This window comes from Thamnophis elegans, chromosome 17 (assembly GCF_009769535.1).
Source record: "Thamnophis elegans isolate rThaEle1 chromosome 17, rThaEle1.pri, whole genome shotgun sequence".
In the NCBI taxonomy this organism is placed as follows: Eukaryota; Metazoa; Chordata; class Lepidosauria; order Squamata; family Colubridae; genus Thamnophis; species Thamnophis elegans.
The window spans coordinates 11496349-11512165 of record NC_045557.1 but is presented as its reverse complement, the minus strand read 5'-3'; the positions used below and the strand labels follow the sequence as shown (position 1 = coordinate 11512165).

The 15817-nt window shown below is 47.3% G+C and overlaps 1 protein-coding gene across 1 annotated transcript in view; it reads right to left on the bottom strand.

Annotated features, from left to right (window-relative positions):
- Positions 1-749: 749 nt before the first annotated feature.
- Positions 750-15817, bottom strand: part of LOC116519981 (vacuolar protein sorting-associated protein 51 homolog) — a 26318-nt gene continuing 11250 nt past the window's right edge. Inside the window, exons 5-10 of the mRNA XM_032234106.1 lie at positions 14316-15069; positions 13256-13471; positions 5506-5724; positions 3800-3912; positions 2619-2706; positions 750-1669 (exon numbers count right to left, since the gene is read on the bottom strand). Of these exons, the coding sequence (XP_032089997.1) occupies positions 1409-1669; positions 2619-2706; positions 3800-3912; positions 5506-5724; positions 13256-13471; positions 14316-15069 (1651 nt within the window). The 3' untranslated portion in view covers positions 750-1408. The remainder of the gene's footprint in view (positions 1670-2618; positions 2707-3799; positions 3913-5505; positions 5725-13255; positions 13472-14315; positions 15070-15817) is intronic.

Here is a 15817-nt window from a genome sequence, read left to right as displayed (position 1 = left end):
TCGTCATTCCCGACTCTAGGGGGCAGTGCTCATCTTCCTTTCAAAGCTGAAGAGCCAGCGCTGTCCGAAGACGTCTCCGTGGTCCTGTGGCCGACATGACTCAATGCCAAAGGTGCACGGAACGCTGTTCCCGTCCCACCAAAGTTGGTTACTATTTTTCTACCTCAATTTTTACCTGCTTTTGAACTGCTAGGTTGACAGAAGCTGGGAGAAGGAACAGGAGCTCACTCCGTGACGCAGCGCTAGGGATTCGAACTGCCGACCTTTCTGATCGACAAGCTCACCATCTCAGCCACTGAGCCACCGCATCCCATGAAATGATGCTACTCAGTTGTAAGCTGCACCCAGCTGCTGCAAGGGACACATTGGCACGGCAACAGCGGGTGGAAAAGGGCGAAGGGTACTGGTAGTACTTGACCTACAACTAGAACAGAGCTCAAAGAGTTTGTTGCTGAGTCGACATTGCCCCATTTTATGACCTTTCTTGAAAACAACAGTATAGTCTGAAATGAAACACTACAAACAGTATATATCATCTGTGCTGTTTGCTGTTTGTTGCAAGGAGGCAAATTGCTGGGAGACAGAGGCAGATTTTTTCCCCTTGTTTTCCTCCCCAAAAGCTAGGTGCGTCTTATACTTCGGAGCATCTTATACCCCGAAAAATACGGTACTCAGAATTGCAATTTTGTGAGTGGCGCGGAGGGGGTCAGCTGTCTCGCAATAATTAACCCAGCATTCTGAAGGCAGTCGAGAATTAAATTACTCTTTATTTCATCAGAATTTGTCCACCGTCGAAGTTTCAAGTTGCAGTGCCCATCCACGGGGGAGGGGGATCGATGACCCAATTTTCCCTCCATCGCTTTGCGTTAACAGTAAGAAAGAGAAATGTTTCCTCTTTAGAGGTTTTCAACCTCCTTTGCAGAATAGAGTTGGGAATTTTAAGATTAGAGATTTTGGGAGGCATGGACTTCAACTCCCAGAATTTCCCAGCCAGGGAATTCTGGGAGTTGAAGTCCACGTTGTTTAACTCATAACGTTGCCATGGTGAGGAAAGGGGGGGGGAGCGCATTCCACGCATACATTCAGATTACCGCAGCAGACTTGGGAGGGGTGCACCTCCTTGGAGGATGTGATTTATGATACAGACTGAGGGGAGGGAAGGAAAAGGGGTAAAGTTCAGCTCTGATTCAAATGAGGCTCGGATCTGACTGCAAAAAGGCCTTACCAAATGGTGCTCCCAATAAATGACTGGTTTTCTTTTGAAACTTGGCTCGAGACTCATGAATCAATTAGGGCATCTTTCGGAAACTTGACACACACCTCTTAAAAAGTTCCCCAGCTGGAGAAACTCCTGTTCCCTGGATGGTCCAAATGAAGGACCCACTCTTATTATTCCACTCTCCGCTCTCTACCCACGTTCACAGATGACCTCAATCACGCTCTGCTCCATGGGCACGGGGTCAAGGCACCGGTGAGCCGTGCTGCCCACGATTTCGTCCAGCAAAAAATGCACCAGGTTCTCATCCGAAACAAAGCGCCAGAGGTAGAGCTGCAGGTAGTAGCAGTCCACCTGGATCTGTTGCAGGCCAAAGCGTCCGAAGGTACGCAGGCGGACGCACTCCAGAAAGGTCTTCAGGCTGATCTTGATGATGCCCGTCAGCACGGAGACCTGGGCAGAGGAAGAGGGAGGAGGGTTCGAAAGAGGGCAAAAATCAGAGGCGGGATATATATATAGTCGCAACCCCTGGTAAGCCCCAATTATGGGAGGAAGCTAACTGCTTCCATCATCTGTCAATCGGCTCGTCACAAGAGTCCATCACGACAGAAACCCAATATTTTTACTGTTGCCTTTGTTATATATGTGTTTTTTATTTGTGCTGATAAATAAATAAAGGGAGACTAGTATAGATCTATTTCAAGCTATTTAGCTCTCATCAGCTAGCCATACCCTATTTAATTTACAGCACAGGTTCGAATCCCAGTAAGGGTATGGATAGCTGATGAGAGCTAAATAGCTTGAAATAGATCTATACTAGTCTCCCTTTATTTATCAGCACAAATAAAACACACACACACACACACACACACACACAGAGTCCTTGACTTACGACCACAGCTGAGAACATTTCTGTTCTTAAGCAAGGCGATTTTTGCCCTATTTTATAGAACTAGCAATAGCACTTATATACCGCTTCGCCCCTCTAAGCGGTTTACAGAGCCAGCCTCTTGTCCCCCAATAATCTGGGTCCTTGTTTTACCCATCTCGGAAGGACGGAAGACTGAGTCGATCCTGAGCCGGGCAGGATCGAACTGCTGGCAGTGGGCAGAGACACGCTGCAATACTGCATTCTAACCACTGCACCACCAGGGCCTTATGTTCCTTTTGTGCCTCACTGCGGTTGTTAAGTGAGTCGAGGGTTTTCCTTTCCTAAGTGTTCAGACTGGGTCAGGTCTGACATTACGATTCTAAGTACTTTAATATTGGAGGCGCATCGCTTCCTTCCCACTAAAAAAGCTCTCCTAGCTTTAAAACAACTTCTCTTTCTGCTTCTGAAGGTGCTGAGCGAAGGGAGGGGGGAGGGGAAGATTTGGGCTCCACGCAGCCCACTAGTCCTCACCTTGTTAAACTCCACAGGGCTGAAGATATCAATCCGCTCTGAGAAAAGCTTCTGGATGTTGCTCAGCAAATTGGTATCCATGGGGGCGCTGGCCGCAATTGTGATATGGGGAGAAGAAAGGATTGATTACTTTAAATAGCTATACACCCATCTGCACTGATGATGTTACCTAGCTGGGTCATGAAACGTCTACACAAGAAAACAAGCGAGCTCAGAGAGTATTAAGGACCCCACAGTCCTTTTCCTCCTCCTCTTCCGCTTTCTCCTCCATTTCCTCCTCCTCCTCCTCCTCCTCTTTTTCCACCTTCTCCTCCCCTTCCCCCAACCCTCCTTCTCTTCTAGCACTGATGGTGTTCCCTAGTTGGGTAATGAAACATCTGCAAGAAAACCTCCAAGCTCAAAGAGCACCAAGGATTCCAGTCGTTGTCCTCCTCCTTCCTCCTCCTCCCTTCTTCCTCCTCCTCCCTTCTTCCTCCTCCTCCCTTCTTCTTTTACCTTTCTTCTTCTCCTGCTTCCGCGTTTGATTTACTGCTAAGCATTTATTTATCTGTGTCTTAAGGATCGTTTTATGGTGATTCCCCCCAAAATTCTTTTAAAAGCCATGCTTTTTTTTCAGGCCTTTTCAAGCCGACTTACGACCACAACGGACCCCAGAATTTATGTTGCTAAGGGAGAAATACGTGAAGCGACGTTTGCCCCGTTTTACAACGTTTCTTGCCATGTTTGTCAAGTGAATCACTCTGCTTCTTACGTTAGTCACACTGTTGTTAAGTGAATCTGGAATTGACTTTGCTTGTCAAGACGGTCGCAAAAGGGGATCACGTGACCCCGGGACGCTGCCACCGTCATAAGTGTGAGCCAGTTGCCAAGCATCCGAATGTAAGTCACTTGACCATGAAGAATGCTGCATGACTTAAACAATTCTATTACAGAAATCGTATTTTGCTAAAGTTTTGCTAACTTAATCACTGCAGTGATTCACTTAACGACCCTCAACCGCAGAAATGTTAGGCCCAATTGTGGCCGTTAAGTTGAGGACTAGCCGTATTCTGTTATTCTCCTCTTAAACTCCGCGGTGGTCGAACTCCCTCTCTTTACAGAGAGAAGCTACAGGTGTTTCAAGCGGAGGAGGTAACCTCTGTGCCCCACCCTTGCTCTGCAGCCTTCCCCCATCAGCTCACCTGGGAGTGTAGCTGGGCGCGTAGCGGCTCTGCTGTCTAGACACGGAAAACGTTCGTTTGCTGGAATCGCTGCTCTGAGCTTTCCGCACCCCTTCCTCGTAGAGCAGCCCCACCTGGTGTCAGGGATCCAAATAGCACCCAAAATTAAATCAGAGTCCAAGGCAACGTATTGCTCAAAGTTCCAATTGATGAAGAGAGCCATGTTGGCACATCTGGGGAAACCCGAATCTGAAGGCTTCCCGGTTTCCCACCCAGTTGAAAGTTCAAGATCTCGCCCCCCACACCCACAAGTCCATCCCATGGTCGAATCTCCCACTGCCACGCTGGCAGCTTCCACCCATCCAGATCTGGTCAGGTGCAGAGACAAAGGATGGCCTTGGCTTTCTGAAAAAGAATGTTGTTATGGCTACGTATCATCTAATCCATACGATTCCCCCTCCCATTTCCCCACCATAGAAAATGCATATTGGATAGTAGTAAGTGTGGCAGGCCAGGGATCCAAAAGAAAATAGGGCTGCAGGCCTGACACCTGGGAGAAGAGACAAGGGCAGGGAAATGTGAGTTGCTAGTACGGACAGGCAGCACAGAATACAGAGCAGAATACCAGAGTTGGAAGGGACCTTGTAGGTCATCTAGCCCAAGCCCAAGCAGAACTCACTGTCTCCTGGTTTTTAGTCTGGTGCCTTCGCCAGTAAACCAAACTGATACCTTTGTCATATTAGCTTCTAATATTTGAATAATCAGTCCCAATTTTCCTCTTTTTGAAAATTCAAAACCCGAAGCTGGGAATGGATCCGCTTCTCATATTAACAAACATCTTGTTTTGGACATTTCCTCAAGCAAGACCTTTTGCTGAAGTGCCAAATCCAGCTGCTGCCTCTGGGGGTTGTGTCAATCAAGAAACTGTTCTGACCTAGCCGACTCCCCGTCTTTATAAAACCTCTTTAATTTAAAATGAATTCGTCTCCAGCAAAGTCCTGGCCAACAGTCTTTCGAGAGATTTCACAACTGCAGACCTTTATCAGGCTTGGAGAGCTGCCAGGCTGATATCTTCTAAACTCCACGCTGTAGCAGAAATTCCTTGGCAAGAAGTCAGGAGCCGATCTTCACCCGAATGAACTAATTGCCTCCTGCAAACTCCACTCCCCTTTCGCTCCTCTTTTATTTCCTCTGGGAGGGGCCATTCACCATCCACCTGTGGCTTCACTCACGAGTCGGCCCTTGTTCCTTAGCTGTTCCCTTTGTCTGACAGCTCTGCGCATGTGCCAGGCTGATATGGGAACAGGCTCCAACTGGGAACAGGCTCCAACTGTTCTTCTGCCTCACTGATGTCTGACTCCGAAGGCACCTGATAATTGGCATACGGCCCTGGCCCCCTCTCTGCCTCCGACCCAGAGCCCTCCTCTGAGCCTTCTCCAGACTCCAGGACTGGCCCAGGTTCCTCCCCAACCTCCTCCCTGTCCGAATCTGCTGCCAGCTCCACTGGCTACTGGCGGGCCACAACAGAAACTAGATTGATTTTTATTGGGGGGGGGGGGGGGAGAATGGCCACGTTATGTGAAAACACAGTTAACAGAAATTTTAGGTTAGTGGATCTTTTGAGTTCCTCAAAAGAGGGACGGACGGATAGACACACGTCCTAAGTGGCTTCTTCACCTCCTTCCCAGGACAATCCAGGCCTTGGCTGGGCCTTTCCCTGCACTCACCTGCACGTCGATTGAGGTAGCGTCTTCCACCACCCTCTTCATGACGGCACGGACGTTGCGCGGCTCGATGGTGGAGATCCAGTCCCGCGTCTCCACGCTCTTGCGCAACATCTGGGAGATGATCAGCCCCTGGACCTTCACGTAATGGTTGAGCAGCTTCTGGGCAGCCTCCCTGGCCTCGGCGCACAGCACGGTGACCGGCGTCACAGGGGAATGGTCCTGGTGGAGGGACAAGACCCAGTGAGAAAGGAGAGCCCGGCGGTTGGGAGGACGAACTGAAGCCTGGCGCGGGGGGAATTTTAAGCATCGTCTCCTTTTCCTGGAGATGTTTTGGAGCTCACCTCCCATGATCCCAAGACTGGAGCCTGGAGCTCAAGGAAGACAGCAGTTATTTCAGTGTTTATAGAGCTGGAAAGGGCAAGGACTCTCCCCAGAGCTGACAGAGCAAGCAACTCATGTATATAAAAAATAGAAAAACCCCATTCCCTTGTAGCACGGATGATATGCTGACTCTGTAAACCGCTTAGAGAGGGCTGAAAGCCCTATGAAGCGGTATATGTCTAACTGCTATTGCTATTGCTATATCACCTAGCTGGGTCATGAAACGTCTGCAAGAAAATACCAAGCTAAGAAAGCAGCAAAGACCCCACAGTCATCATTTTCTCCGTCATCCTCTTCCTCTTCACAAATCCCCCTCCCCCTCCTACCACTGATGATGTTACCTAGTTTGGTAATGAAATGGCCTCAAAGAAGCCAGAGTATCAAGGACCCACAGTTGTCCTCTTCCCCCTTGCTCTATTCCTTCTGCTTCTTTCCCTTTTCCTCCTCTTCCTCTTCCACTCACAAATCCAATGTCAGGTTTTTAAAAAATGCCCTAATGGGTTTATGAGCCTCAAGCCAAGTTTCAATGCAAATCTAGTCATTTATTAAGAGCACTATTAGGCAAGGCCTTTTTGCAGTCAGATGTGAGCTTTGAGTTACAGCTGAACTTTACCCCTGTTCCTCCCCTCAGTCTGTGTCATAAATCACCTTCCCCAATGAGGTGCACCCCTCCCAAGCCTGTTGCAGTAATCTGAGATCCGACATTATGCGTGGAATACGCTCCTCCTCCTTCCCTCACCATGACAACTTTAGGAGTTGACACTCCTTCTGCAACTGAAGATGCTACCTCACTGGGTCATGAAACGTTTGCAAGAAAGTAAGGGTGGGATCTCACCCTTCTTCTACTCTGATACTAAGTACAGGAGCCCCACAGGGTTGTGTGCTAAGCCCCTTCCTTCATTCTTTGTACACGCATAGATTGCACTCCATTGTATACCACCAATGCAATTATTAAATGTGCAGATGACACGACAGTGGTGAGGCTCATTAATAAGGACTATGAGTCTGCTTATACAAAGGAAGTACAAGGACTGACATTGTGGTGTAAAAAACAATGTGGTGTAATCTTACACTGAACACCCTTCAGGGTAAGACTTCTGGTGCCAGGCCTGCAGTTATATCCCTTTTAGGATATTTGGCCTGCCACACACTCTCTTATTTCATTAGGCTGTTTCATTAGTGTAGTAGTTGGGAGGGGGGAATAGAAAGGAGTAGAATGGTGGAATGTGTTGTTGTCATTCTTTTCTAGAAGCCCAAGGTCATCTTTTGTCTCTGCACCTCTGCACCTGACCAGAAACAGCTGGGTGGAGATGCCAGTTTGGAAGAAGAAGATTGGACCATGTGATGGATTTATGGGTGTGGCAATAAGATCATTAACTTTCAAATGGGTGGAATCCCAGGAAGTTTCAGATTTTGGATTCCACAGATGTACCAAGATGTCGGACTTATTAAATTGGAACTTTTAAGGATCGTTTTGCCTTGGCTCTGATTTAATTCTACATGATACTTGGAACGCTGACATCAGGAGGAAGAGAGATGCACATTTACCATTCTACATAAATGGCGAGGAAGTGGAGAAGGTTGGTAGTTTTAAACTTCTGGGCATTTATATCTTGGAGGACCTCTCATGGACCATGAATGCTAACAAGTTTGGGAAGAAGGCACAGAAGAGGTTGTACTTCCTGAGAATGCTAAGGAAGATAAATCTACCTCAGCATCTACTTCTGTCCTACTATTGCAGCACCATTGAGAGTGTCCTGACATACGGCATTCTTGCATACTACGGGACCAGCTCTGCAGCGGACAAAAATGCTCTACAGAGAATCATTAAAACTCAGAATATCACCAGGCTCCAGCTAACGGCCCTGGATAACATCTTCGCACCTCGTTGTTTTGAGGAAGTTGCACAACCTTCTCACAGAGTCCTCCCATCCTGCTTACAATCTTTTTAGACTTTTTGCCTTCTGGCAGAAGATACAGAACAATTAAAACTCGGACCGTGCGTCTTCTGAATAGTTTTTATCCCAGAGCTATAATTGCACTCAACAATGAAATAAAGGTCCACCCCGCAGTGAGCCCTTGGGACGGTATTATTTGGTCTGTTGTGTAGATGCTTGGGTGGTTCAGGGGCGGGGAATTTTTGGTGGGTGTGTGTGGGGATTGTCATGTGTGTTGGGTCTGGTCTCTGGGTGTGATGTGAATTTCTTGGTATGTGTATACTGTGTATATACGTACAATGATAATAAAGTAGTATAGAAATCATCCAAGCTTAGAGAGAAACAAGGACCCCCCAGTTTGACCCTGAGCTGCAAATATTCTCCTCTGTCTATTCTTATTGCCATTTTATGGAAAGGGCGGACCTGTTACTGTTGCATCCAAGGAGCGCCATCAGAGGTGGGTTCCTACCAGTTTGCACCAGTTTGGTAGAGCCAGTTCATCAAATCTACCAAACCGGTTAGAAGAGGTTCCACCAGAAAGCAGGCCACACCTACAGAAGAGGTTCCAAAATTTTTTGAAACCCACCACACACACACACACACACACAGAAAGAGAAAGAAAGGAAGAAAGAAATAAAGAAAAAAAGAAAAAAGTAAGAAAAAGTGAGAGAGAGATGAAAGGAAAAAAGGAAAAAAAGGGACAGAAAGACAAAAGGAAGGAGAGAGAGAGGGAGAGGGAGAGAGAAAGAGAGAAAGAAAGAAAGAAAGAAAACACATGGCCGGCAAGCCACTCCCACAAAGGAGGCCACACCTACAGAGTAGGTTCGGAAAATTTTTGAAACCCACCACTGAGCACCATCCATTCCAGGTGTAGGAAGAATTCGAACAGTTTCCTAGTCACTAGCTGTTGTGACAAACCAAGTGCTTTCTGGAGAGGCTTTGGGAGGTGAGCCAATGCCCCATTTCACTCTGAATTGCCTGGAAGTCAGATTCACAAGTGACAGGAAGAGGAGAGAGCCACAGCTGTAGTGGAGAAACTGAAAGTCCACCTTAAACATTCAGGATTTTTCAATCTGTTTGTTATAGGGAATGTTTCCCAACATGAGAACTTTGTGTGGACTTTTGACTCCCAGAATTCCCCCGTCATCATGCTCTAAAAAGGGTGGACTTCAACTCCCAGAATTGGGAAATTCTGGGAGTTGAAGTCCACCCATTTGAAAGTTGAGAAACACTGGTTCTCAAGGTCTGGCCCCCTCACTGCCTCCTCCGAGCCTTCCCCAGACTCCAGGACTGGCCCAGGTGCTTCCCCAACCTCCTCACTGTCCGAGTCCACTGCCAGCTCTGCTGGCCGCTGGCGGGGCACAACAGCCTCTCCTGTCGGAGCTTCATCAGATCCAAATTCCAGTGAGCAGCACAGAGAAAATTGAAGCCTTATTCCTTGAGTGCAGACCCCGACACTTCAGGAAGTCTTTCATTTATTTCGACACTAACATTACATACGACAGCTAGTCCTTGACTTACGACCTCAACTGGGGCTGGAATTTCGGTCCTAAGGTGGAACACTCGTAAGTCAAGGCATCCGTGTTTACCTATTTTTATAACGGTTGCTAAGAGAATCACAGAGTTGTGAGTCTATATCCATTCTCCTGGAAGCAGAGGTGGGATTCAGCTGATTCGGAGTGATTTGGCCGAACAGGTAGCTCCGATGATCGGCTGGAAGTGAACCGGTTCGATCCGGCAATTGGGTCATTCCATTGTCGTCGTCCCCCTGCCCCTGCGATTTACTTACCTATATACTCTCAGCTGATTTGCATGGCAGAACAGATTGCTCCCCAGAAGTAACGTGGAAGGTACGTTTTGTTAAAACTATGCAAGCACGCAAAGCACGCGATCACCGAAACGGTTGTTAAACTGGCAGGATCCCACCGCTGCCTGGAAGTCTACCCTTCTTAAAGTTGGGGGATTGCTGGCTGGGGGATTCTGGGAGCTGAAGTCCACCCATCTTAAAGCATGCTGTCTGGGGGATTCTGGGAGTTGAAGTCCACCCATCTTAAAACATGCTGTCTGGGGGATTCTGGGAGTTGAAGTCCACCCATCCTAAAAACATGCTGTCTGGGGGATTCTGGGAGTTGAAGTCCACCCATCTTAAACATCTCAAGCTGAATGGGGGATTCTGGGAGTTGAAGTCCACCCATCTTAAAACATGCTGTCTGGGGCATTCTGGGAGTTGAAGTCCACCCATCCTAAAACATGCTGTCTGGGGGATTCTGGGAGTTGAAGTCCACCCATCTTAAAGCATGCTGTCTGGGGGATTCTGGGAGTTGAAGTCCACCCATCTTAAAGCATGCTGTCTGGGGGATTCTGGGAGTTGAAGTCCACCCATCTTAAAGCCTCCTGGCTGGGGAATTCTGGGAGTTGAAGTCCACCCATCTTAAGCCTCCTGGCTGGGGGATTCTGGGAGTTGAAGTCCACCCATCTTAAAGCATCCTGGCTGGGGGATTCTGGGAGTTGAAGTCCACCCATCTTAAAGCATGCTGGCTAGGGGATTCTGGGAGTTGAAGTTAAAAAACACTGGTTAGAGCGTTCACCTCCATGCTGTTAAATGCCTAATCTCATAAATACAATCCTTAATCTGAGCCAGACATGGATGCCAAAGTTAATGTAAAACTATTGGCTAATGTCACCAATATTCAACTTTTCCCCCCCTACCCAATCTGGATCTTGCATAAGGGGCTCAGCTCAGAAGCTGCACTTGGCCTGAGCCACGCTGGGCTTTTCCTTGGGGTTCCCCCTACAGCTCAAGAGCAGGAAATGGCCCCATGGACTATTGGAGGAGAGCCCGTGCAATGGCGCAAGCAACTCTCAATGTATTGCAACAAGGAAACGTCGAGGACAAATTGTGCAAAAGTGGCATTGTGTACATGTGTTCTTTCTCCTGTTCCTGAGCTCGCTGTGGCTTTATTTAAAAAAAACAATAAGCTCATGGGTGGTTGCAAAATGCTTAAAAAGCATTTTTTTCCCATTTGAAGATGTTTGTGTCCCTGGTCAGCAGTAATCAGGGATCAAAATTATTTTATTCTACGTTGGCAAACCTAGTCAAGTCAAATCAAATCTTCATTGTGGTGATAGGCCAGGATAATCTAGATCTCCCTTGTAGTTTGCAGTCAGGGTAAAGCATAAAAAGTCCAATCAGTGTTTCTCAACCTTAGCAGCTTTAAGATGGGAGGACTTAAGCTCCCAGAATTCCCCAGACAGCCTGCTTTAAGATGGGTGGACTAATGGTTCTAATTATGAACCACTATTGGCATAAAATACAGACAGAGATGAATAAATGGAAAAAAATTACAATTGTTTTTGCTGGGAAGGACAGCTGTAATAAAAATGAATGTTTTGCCTAAGTTTTTAATTCTTTCTCAAATGATACAATACTTAAAAAGATGTAATTGGAAGAATGGCAGAAAGGCATTAATAACTTCGTTTAATAATGATGGAAACATGGGAAAAGATTTGGGTAAGAAATGTAAAATTTACGTAAGCTTAAAACTTGAGAATTTTTACAAGATGTTTTATAGATGGCATTTAGATTCTAAAAAGTTAGCTTGTATGTACCCGAATTTATAATCCAAATGTTGGAGATGTGACGGTGTTGATGCTATGTATTATCATGTATGGTGGACTTGTAAAAAAGTTAAAGCATTCTGGATATAAATATGGTGGATTATTCAAAATATTTTTTAAAAAAGAGGATAAAGTTCACTCTTCAGTTGTTTGTGTTAGGTATAATTATAGATTGTACAGTTATAGGGATTAATTTGATTTTGAACTTAATAACAGCAGCAAGATTGTTGGTGGCAAGTATTGGAAGAAGGAAGAATTGCCTACTATTCAAGGATGAACGTTAAAATTAGTAAACTTAATAGAGATGCCCAAAATCTCAGCATATTTGAAGGACTATTTAGATGAGAAATACAAGTTGGAATGGAGAAGACGGACTGACTACATTCAAAATAAATATCGGACTGAAAAACTTCAATTAGCCTATGAATGAACAAGGAATGTTATAATTTATCTAAATTTAGCTTAATAAAAGGGGAGTTAAAGTACAAGAGGGAGATAGGATGCTATAGTTAGTTAGCTTATATTAGTGTATGATTGTTAAGTGTTTATACACCCTGTATTTTGCTCTGGGAAGTTGGGGGGAGGGAGTGTTGGAGGAGAGGAAGGCTGGGGTGGAGGGATGGAAGGGGAAGGGGAAATACTTTGTAAAACTCATTAAAACTTTTCAATAAAAAAAAGATGGGTGGACTTCCAGGAGAATGGATTTGAATTTACAACTCTGTGACTTCCTTAGCAACCGTTGTAGAAATGGGTAAACACGGATGCCTTGACTTACAAGTGTTCTGCCTTAGGACCGAAATTCCAGCCCCAGTTGAGGTCGCAAGTCAAGGACTAGCTCTAGTATGTAATGTTAGTGTCGAAATAAACGAAAGACTTCCTGAAGTGTCGGGGTCTGCAACTCAAGGAATAGGCTGCAATTTTCTCTGTGCTGCTCACCGGAATTTGGATCTGATGAAGTTCCGACAGAAGAGGCTGTTGTGGCTCACCAGCGGAGCTGGCAGTGGACTCGGACAGTGAGGAGGGTTGGGGAGGAACCTGGGCCAGTCCTGGAGTCTGGGGAAGGCTCTGATGAGGGCTCTGTGTCGGAGGCAGAGAGGGGGCCAGGGCTGTCCAACAGTTATAATAGCAGTAGACTTATATACCGCTTCATAGGCCTTTCAGGCCTCTCTAAGCGGTTTACAGAGAGTCAGCATATTGCCCCCAACAATCTGGGTCCTCATTTTACCCACCTCGGAAGGATGGAAGGCTGAGTCAACCCTGAGCCGGTGAGATTTGAACCGCTGACCTGCTGATCTAGCAGTAGCCTGCAGTGCTGCATTTAACCACTGCGCCACCTTGGCTCTTGGTTATCAGCTGGCCTTCAGAGCCAGACATCAGTGGGGCAGAAGAACAGCTGGAGCCTGTTCCCAGTGTGTGCATGCACAGAGTTGCCAGACGAAGAGAACAGCTAAAGAACAGGGGTCGACTCAGGAGGAAGGCCACAGGTGGACGATGAATGGCCCCTCCCAGAGGAGATAAAAGGGGAGCGAGTGGTTTGCAGGAGACCATTAGTTCATTCCTGCATTCTTGCCAAATATTCCGGCGCCTGAAAGATATCGGCCTGGCCAGTCTCCACGCCTGATCAAGGTCAGTAATTGTGAATTCTCTTGAAAGACTGTGGGAGAGGAAAGACTTTGCTGGAGAGGAAGTCACTGTCAATTAAATAAAAAGTGGTTTATCGGGACGAGGACCCGATTTCAGGCTGCTGGGGAAGCCTAGGTGCTCTCTAAGGTTTGGACTTCTGAATTTGCTCTCCAGCCACCCTCTGGCCCTACCTGTACCAGGAACTGCTCATCGGTTAAGGTGAGGATGTAGCTGATGGTGGCCGTCTCGTAATCCAGGCAGAGGCGGGAGAGGAGCAGCAAGAGAGCTGGGGGGCTGGAGCCTCCTTTGTCGCCCGAACTCTCGCAGAATTGCCGAGCAATCTGGCAGAGAGACTTAATGAAGCTGACCACGAGGCCTTCGCGGACACCTTGGCTGCAAAATTCGCCCTAGAGGAAAGCAAAAAAGGGACATGCTAGCGGGGCAGCGCGAGGCAGGGAGTCCTCGATATACAACCCCACCCCTCCCAATTGAGCCCAACGTTTCTTGTTGTGAAAGTGAGTTTCGCCCCCGTTTGATGACATTTCTTTGCCATCGATTTTGAAGGGAATCACTACCGTTGATAAGTCGGTAAACCGTTTACTGAGTGAAACCGGCTTTCCGTTGAGTTTTTGCTCGTCGAAAGGTCGCAAAAGGAGATGGTGTGACACACACACCCCCCAGGGCACTGCAACCGTCATATATAGGACTCATCCGAATTTTGATCATGTGACCATGGGGCTGCTGCAATGGTTGTAACAGTGAAAGATGGTGCTAAGTCCCTTTTTTTTTGGTGTTTAGTCATGCCGGCTACATGACCCCAGAGATTTCTTCGGACAGCGCTGGCTCTTTGGCTTAGAAACGGAGATGAACACCGCCCCCTAGAGTCAGTAACGACTAGTACACATGTGTGGGCGAATCTTTACCTTTAAGTAAATGTAATTTTAAAAAGTTTGTATTGTGTTATTTGGCCTGGAAGAAACTCAATTTAAACATTATTCAGACTGCGTTGTCTTATCGGACAACTGAGGGATTGAACGGGCAGCGCAGTTAAGCTGTGCTTAGTATATCACTTGGCCTTACTCCAGCTCTGTATAGCAGAGTGTCTCATCCTCGGCAGCTTTAAGACGTGTGGACTTCAACTCCCAGAATTCCCCAGCCTACGGAATTCTGGGAGTTGAAGTCCACATATCTTAAAGAAGTTAAAGAGGAGAAGCCGTGCTTGGTAGTGGGTTACAAAAGGATAAATTCTACCTTGAAGTAAGACTTGTTGGAGAAGTTGATGTCCTTGGCGGTGAAGAGGTGAACGTAGGTGAGGACAGATTTGATCTGGTTGAGGATGGAGGCCGAGATGGTGCCCAGCAGCTCTGCCAGGCTGGGGTTATCCTTCCCCACCAGGCGAGGGGCAGCCAGGGACTGGCGCACGTCCGTCAGGCAGTCCAGGTAGAAGCTTTCTAAGGCCTGGAGGTATTGCCGGATGCGCTCCTTGGCCGCGCGCACCACAATTTCCGTCCCTTCGGCAGACGCCCGCGAGGCCGGCAAAAGCTTGGCCAGGGCTTGCAGACGCCGGTGAAAGCGGTCGAGTGCCCGCACCAGCAGGGAGTTGTCTCCCACCCCTTTCTCAAGCTGAATGCGCCTCTCGACCAGGGCGAAGTAGCGCTCCATCAGGCTGTCAACGAAGGCCACCAGCTTGTCGTGAGCCATGCGGGCAATGCCCTGGGCGCCCTCCCGGTGTATGAACAGCTCCTGGTAGGAGGCGATCACCAGGCAGATGTTGCTGACAAAGTTGTTGCAACCGCGGTCTGTGAATTCGAGGATGTCGGTCACTGGGCCGGCCGCCCCTAAGCGCGACCCGTCTCCCAGCTCAGCTTCCAGGGTCTGCAGTTCGGCCTCCAGCTGGCAGTGGGCGTGGGAGAGGAATTCATCGCACAGCTCTTCTGCCGGCTCCCCCAACTGGAGCAGCAGTTCCACGCATTCGGCTAAGTCCTTAGCCCCAGAGCCTCCGTCTCTGGAGGGGGGAAAAAAATCAGATTTTTTAAATTTTTAATTGGATTTTTTTTATTTAAATCATTTTTTTTTTCATTTTCATCAAATTTATTTTAATAAAACCCTTTTGGAGTTAAAAAGATAGTTGAAAGATTGAAAGATAGTTCTCTATTTAAGATACATTAATAATTTAAGTTTATTCGGCATGAAATGGAGCTTATGTAGTGTGAGGCTGTAGATTCTGCAATATTTACATAATTTGGGAAACTCATCCAATGAATCCAAGCTCTGCCAGCTGAGATAATATGCCCTGCATTATTGATGCATTCATGCAGTTTCACAGTAACCACGAGATCAATCATAAAACAAAACTTCAGGAATATTCCTTTATTCCCCTTGTTTTGCAAATCTATGTGCACTACAAACTGTCTGATTGTTTGACGAGAAATGCAGCTGTACCACCGGACTCTCTTAAGTGTGAGGAGGAAGGGCAAGCAATAAAACGAAAGGGAACCTTCTAAGCAGCTTAGAAATATAATATTAAAGGGCACCTGTCATTTCAGGTCCATCAGGGCAGGGCCTGCAAGCGGAAATCCACTCACCTGCTGCCCACCACGTCCCTCACCATGTTGTGTCCCTGCCGCATCACCAGCCGTCCCGTTAAAGCGAAAGGGACGGTCAGTGAGTCAACAGCAGGTCAGAGGAGGAGCCGCTGCAGGACAGAGATGACGGTGGCTCTTTAAAATGATGATTTAGTGAGCCTGTCCCAA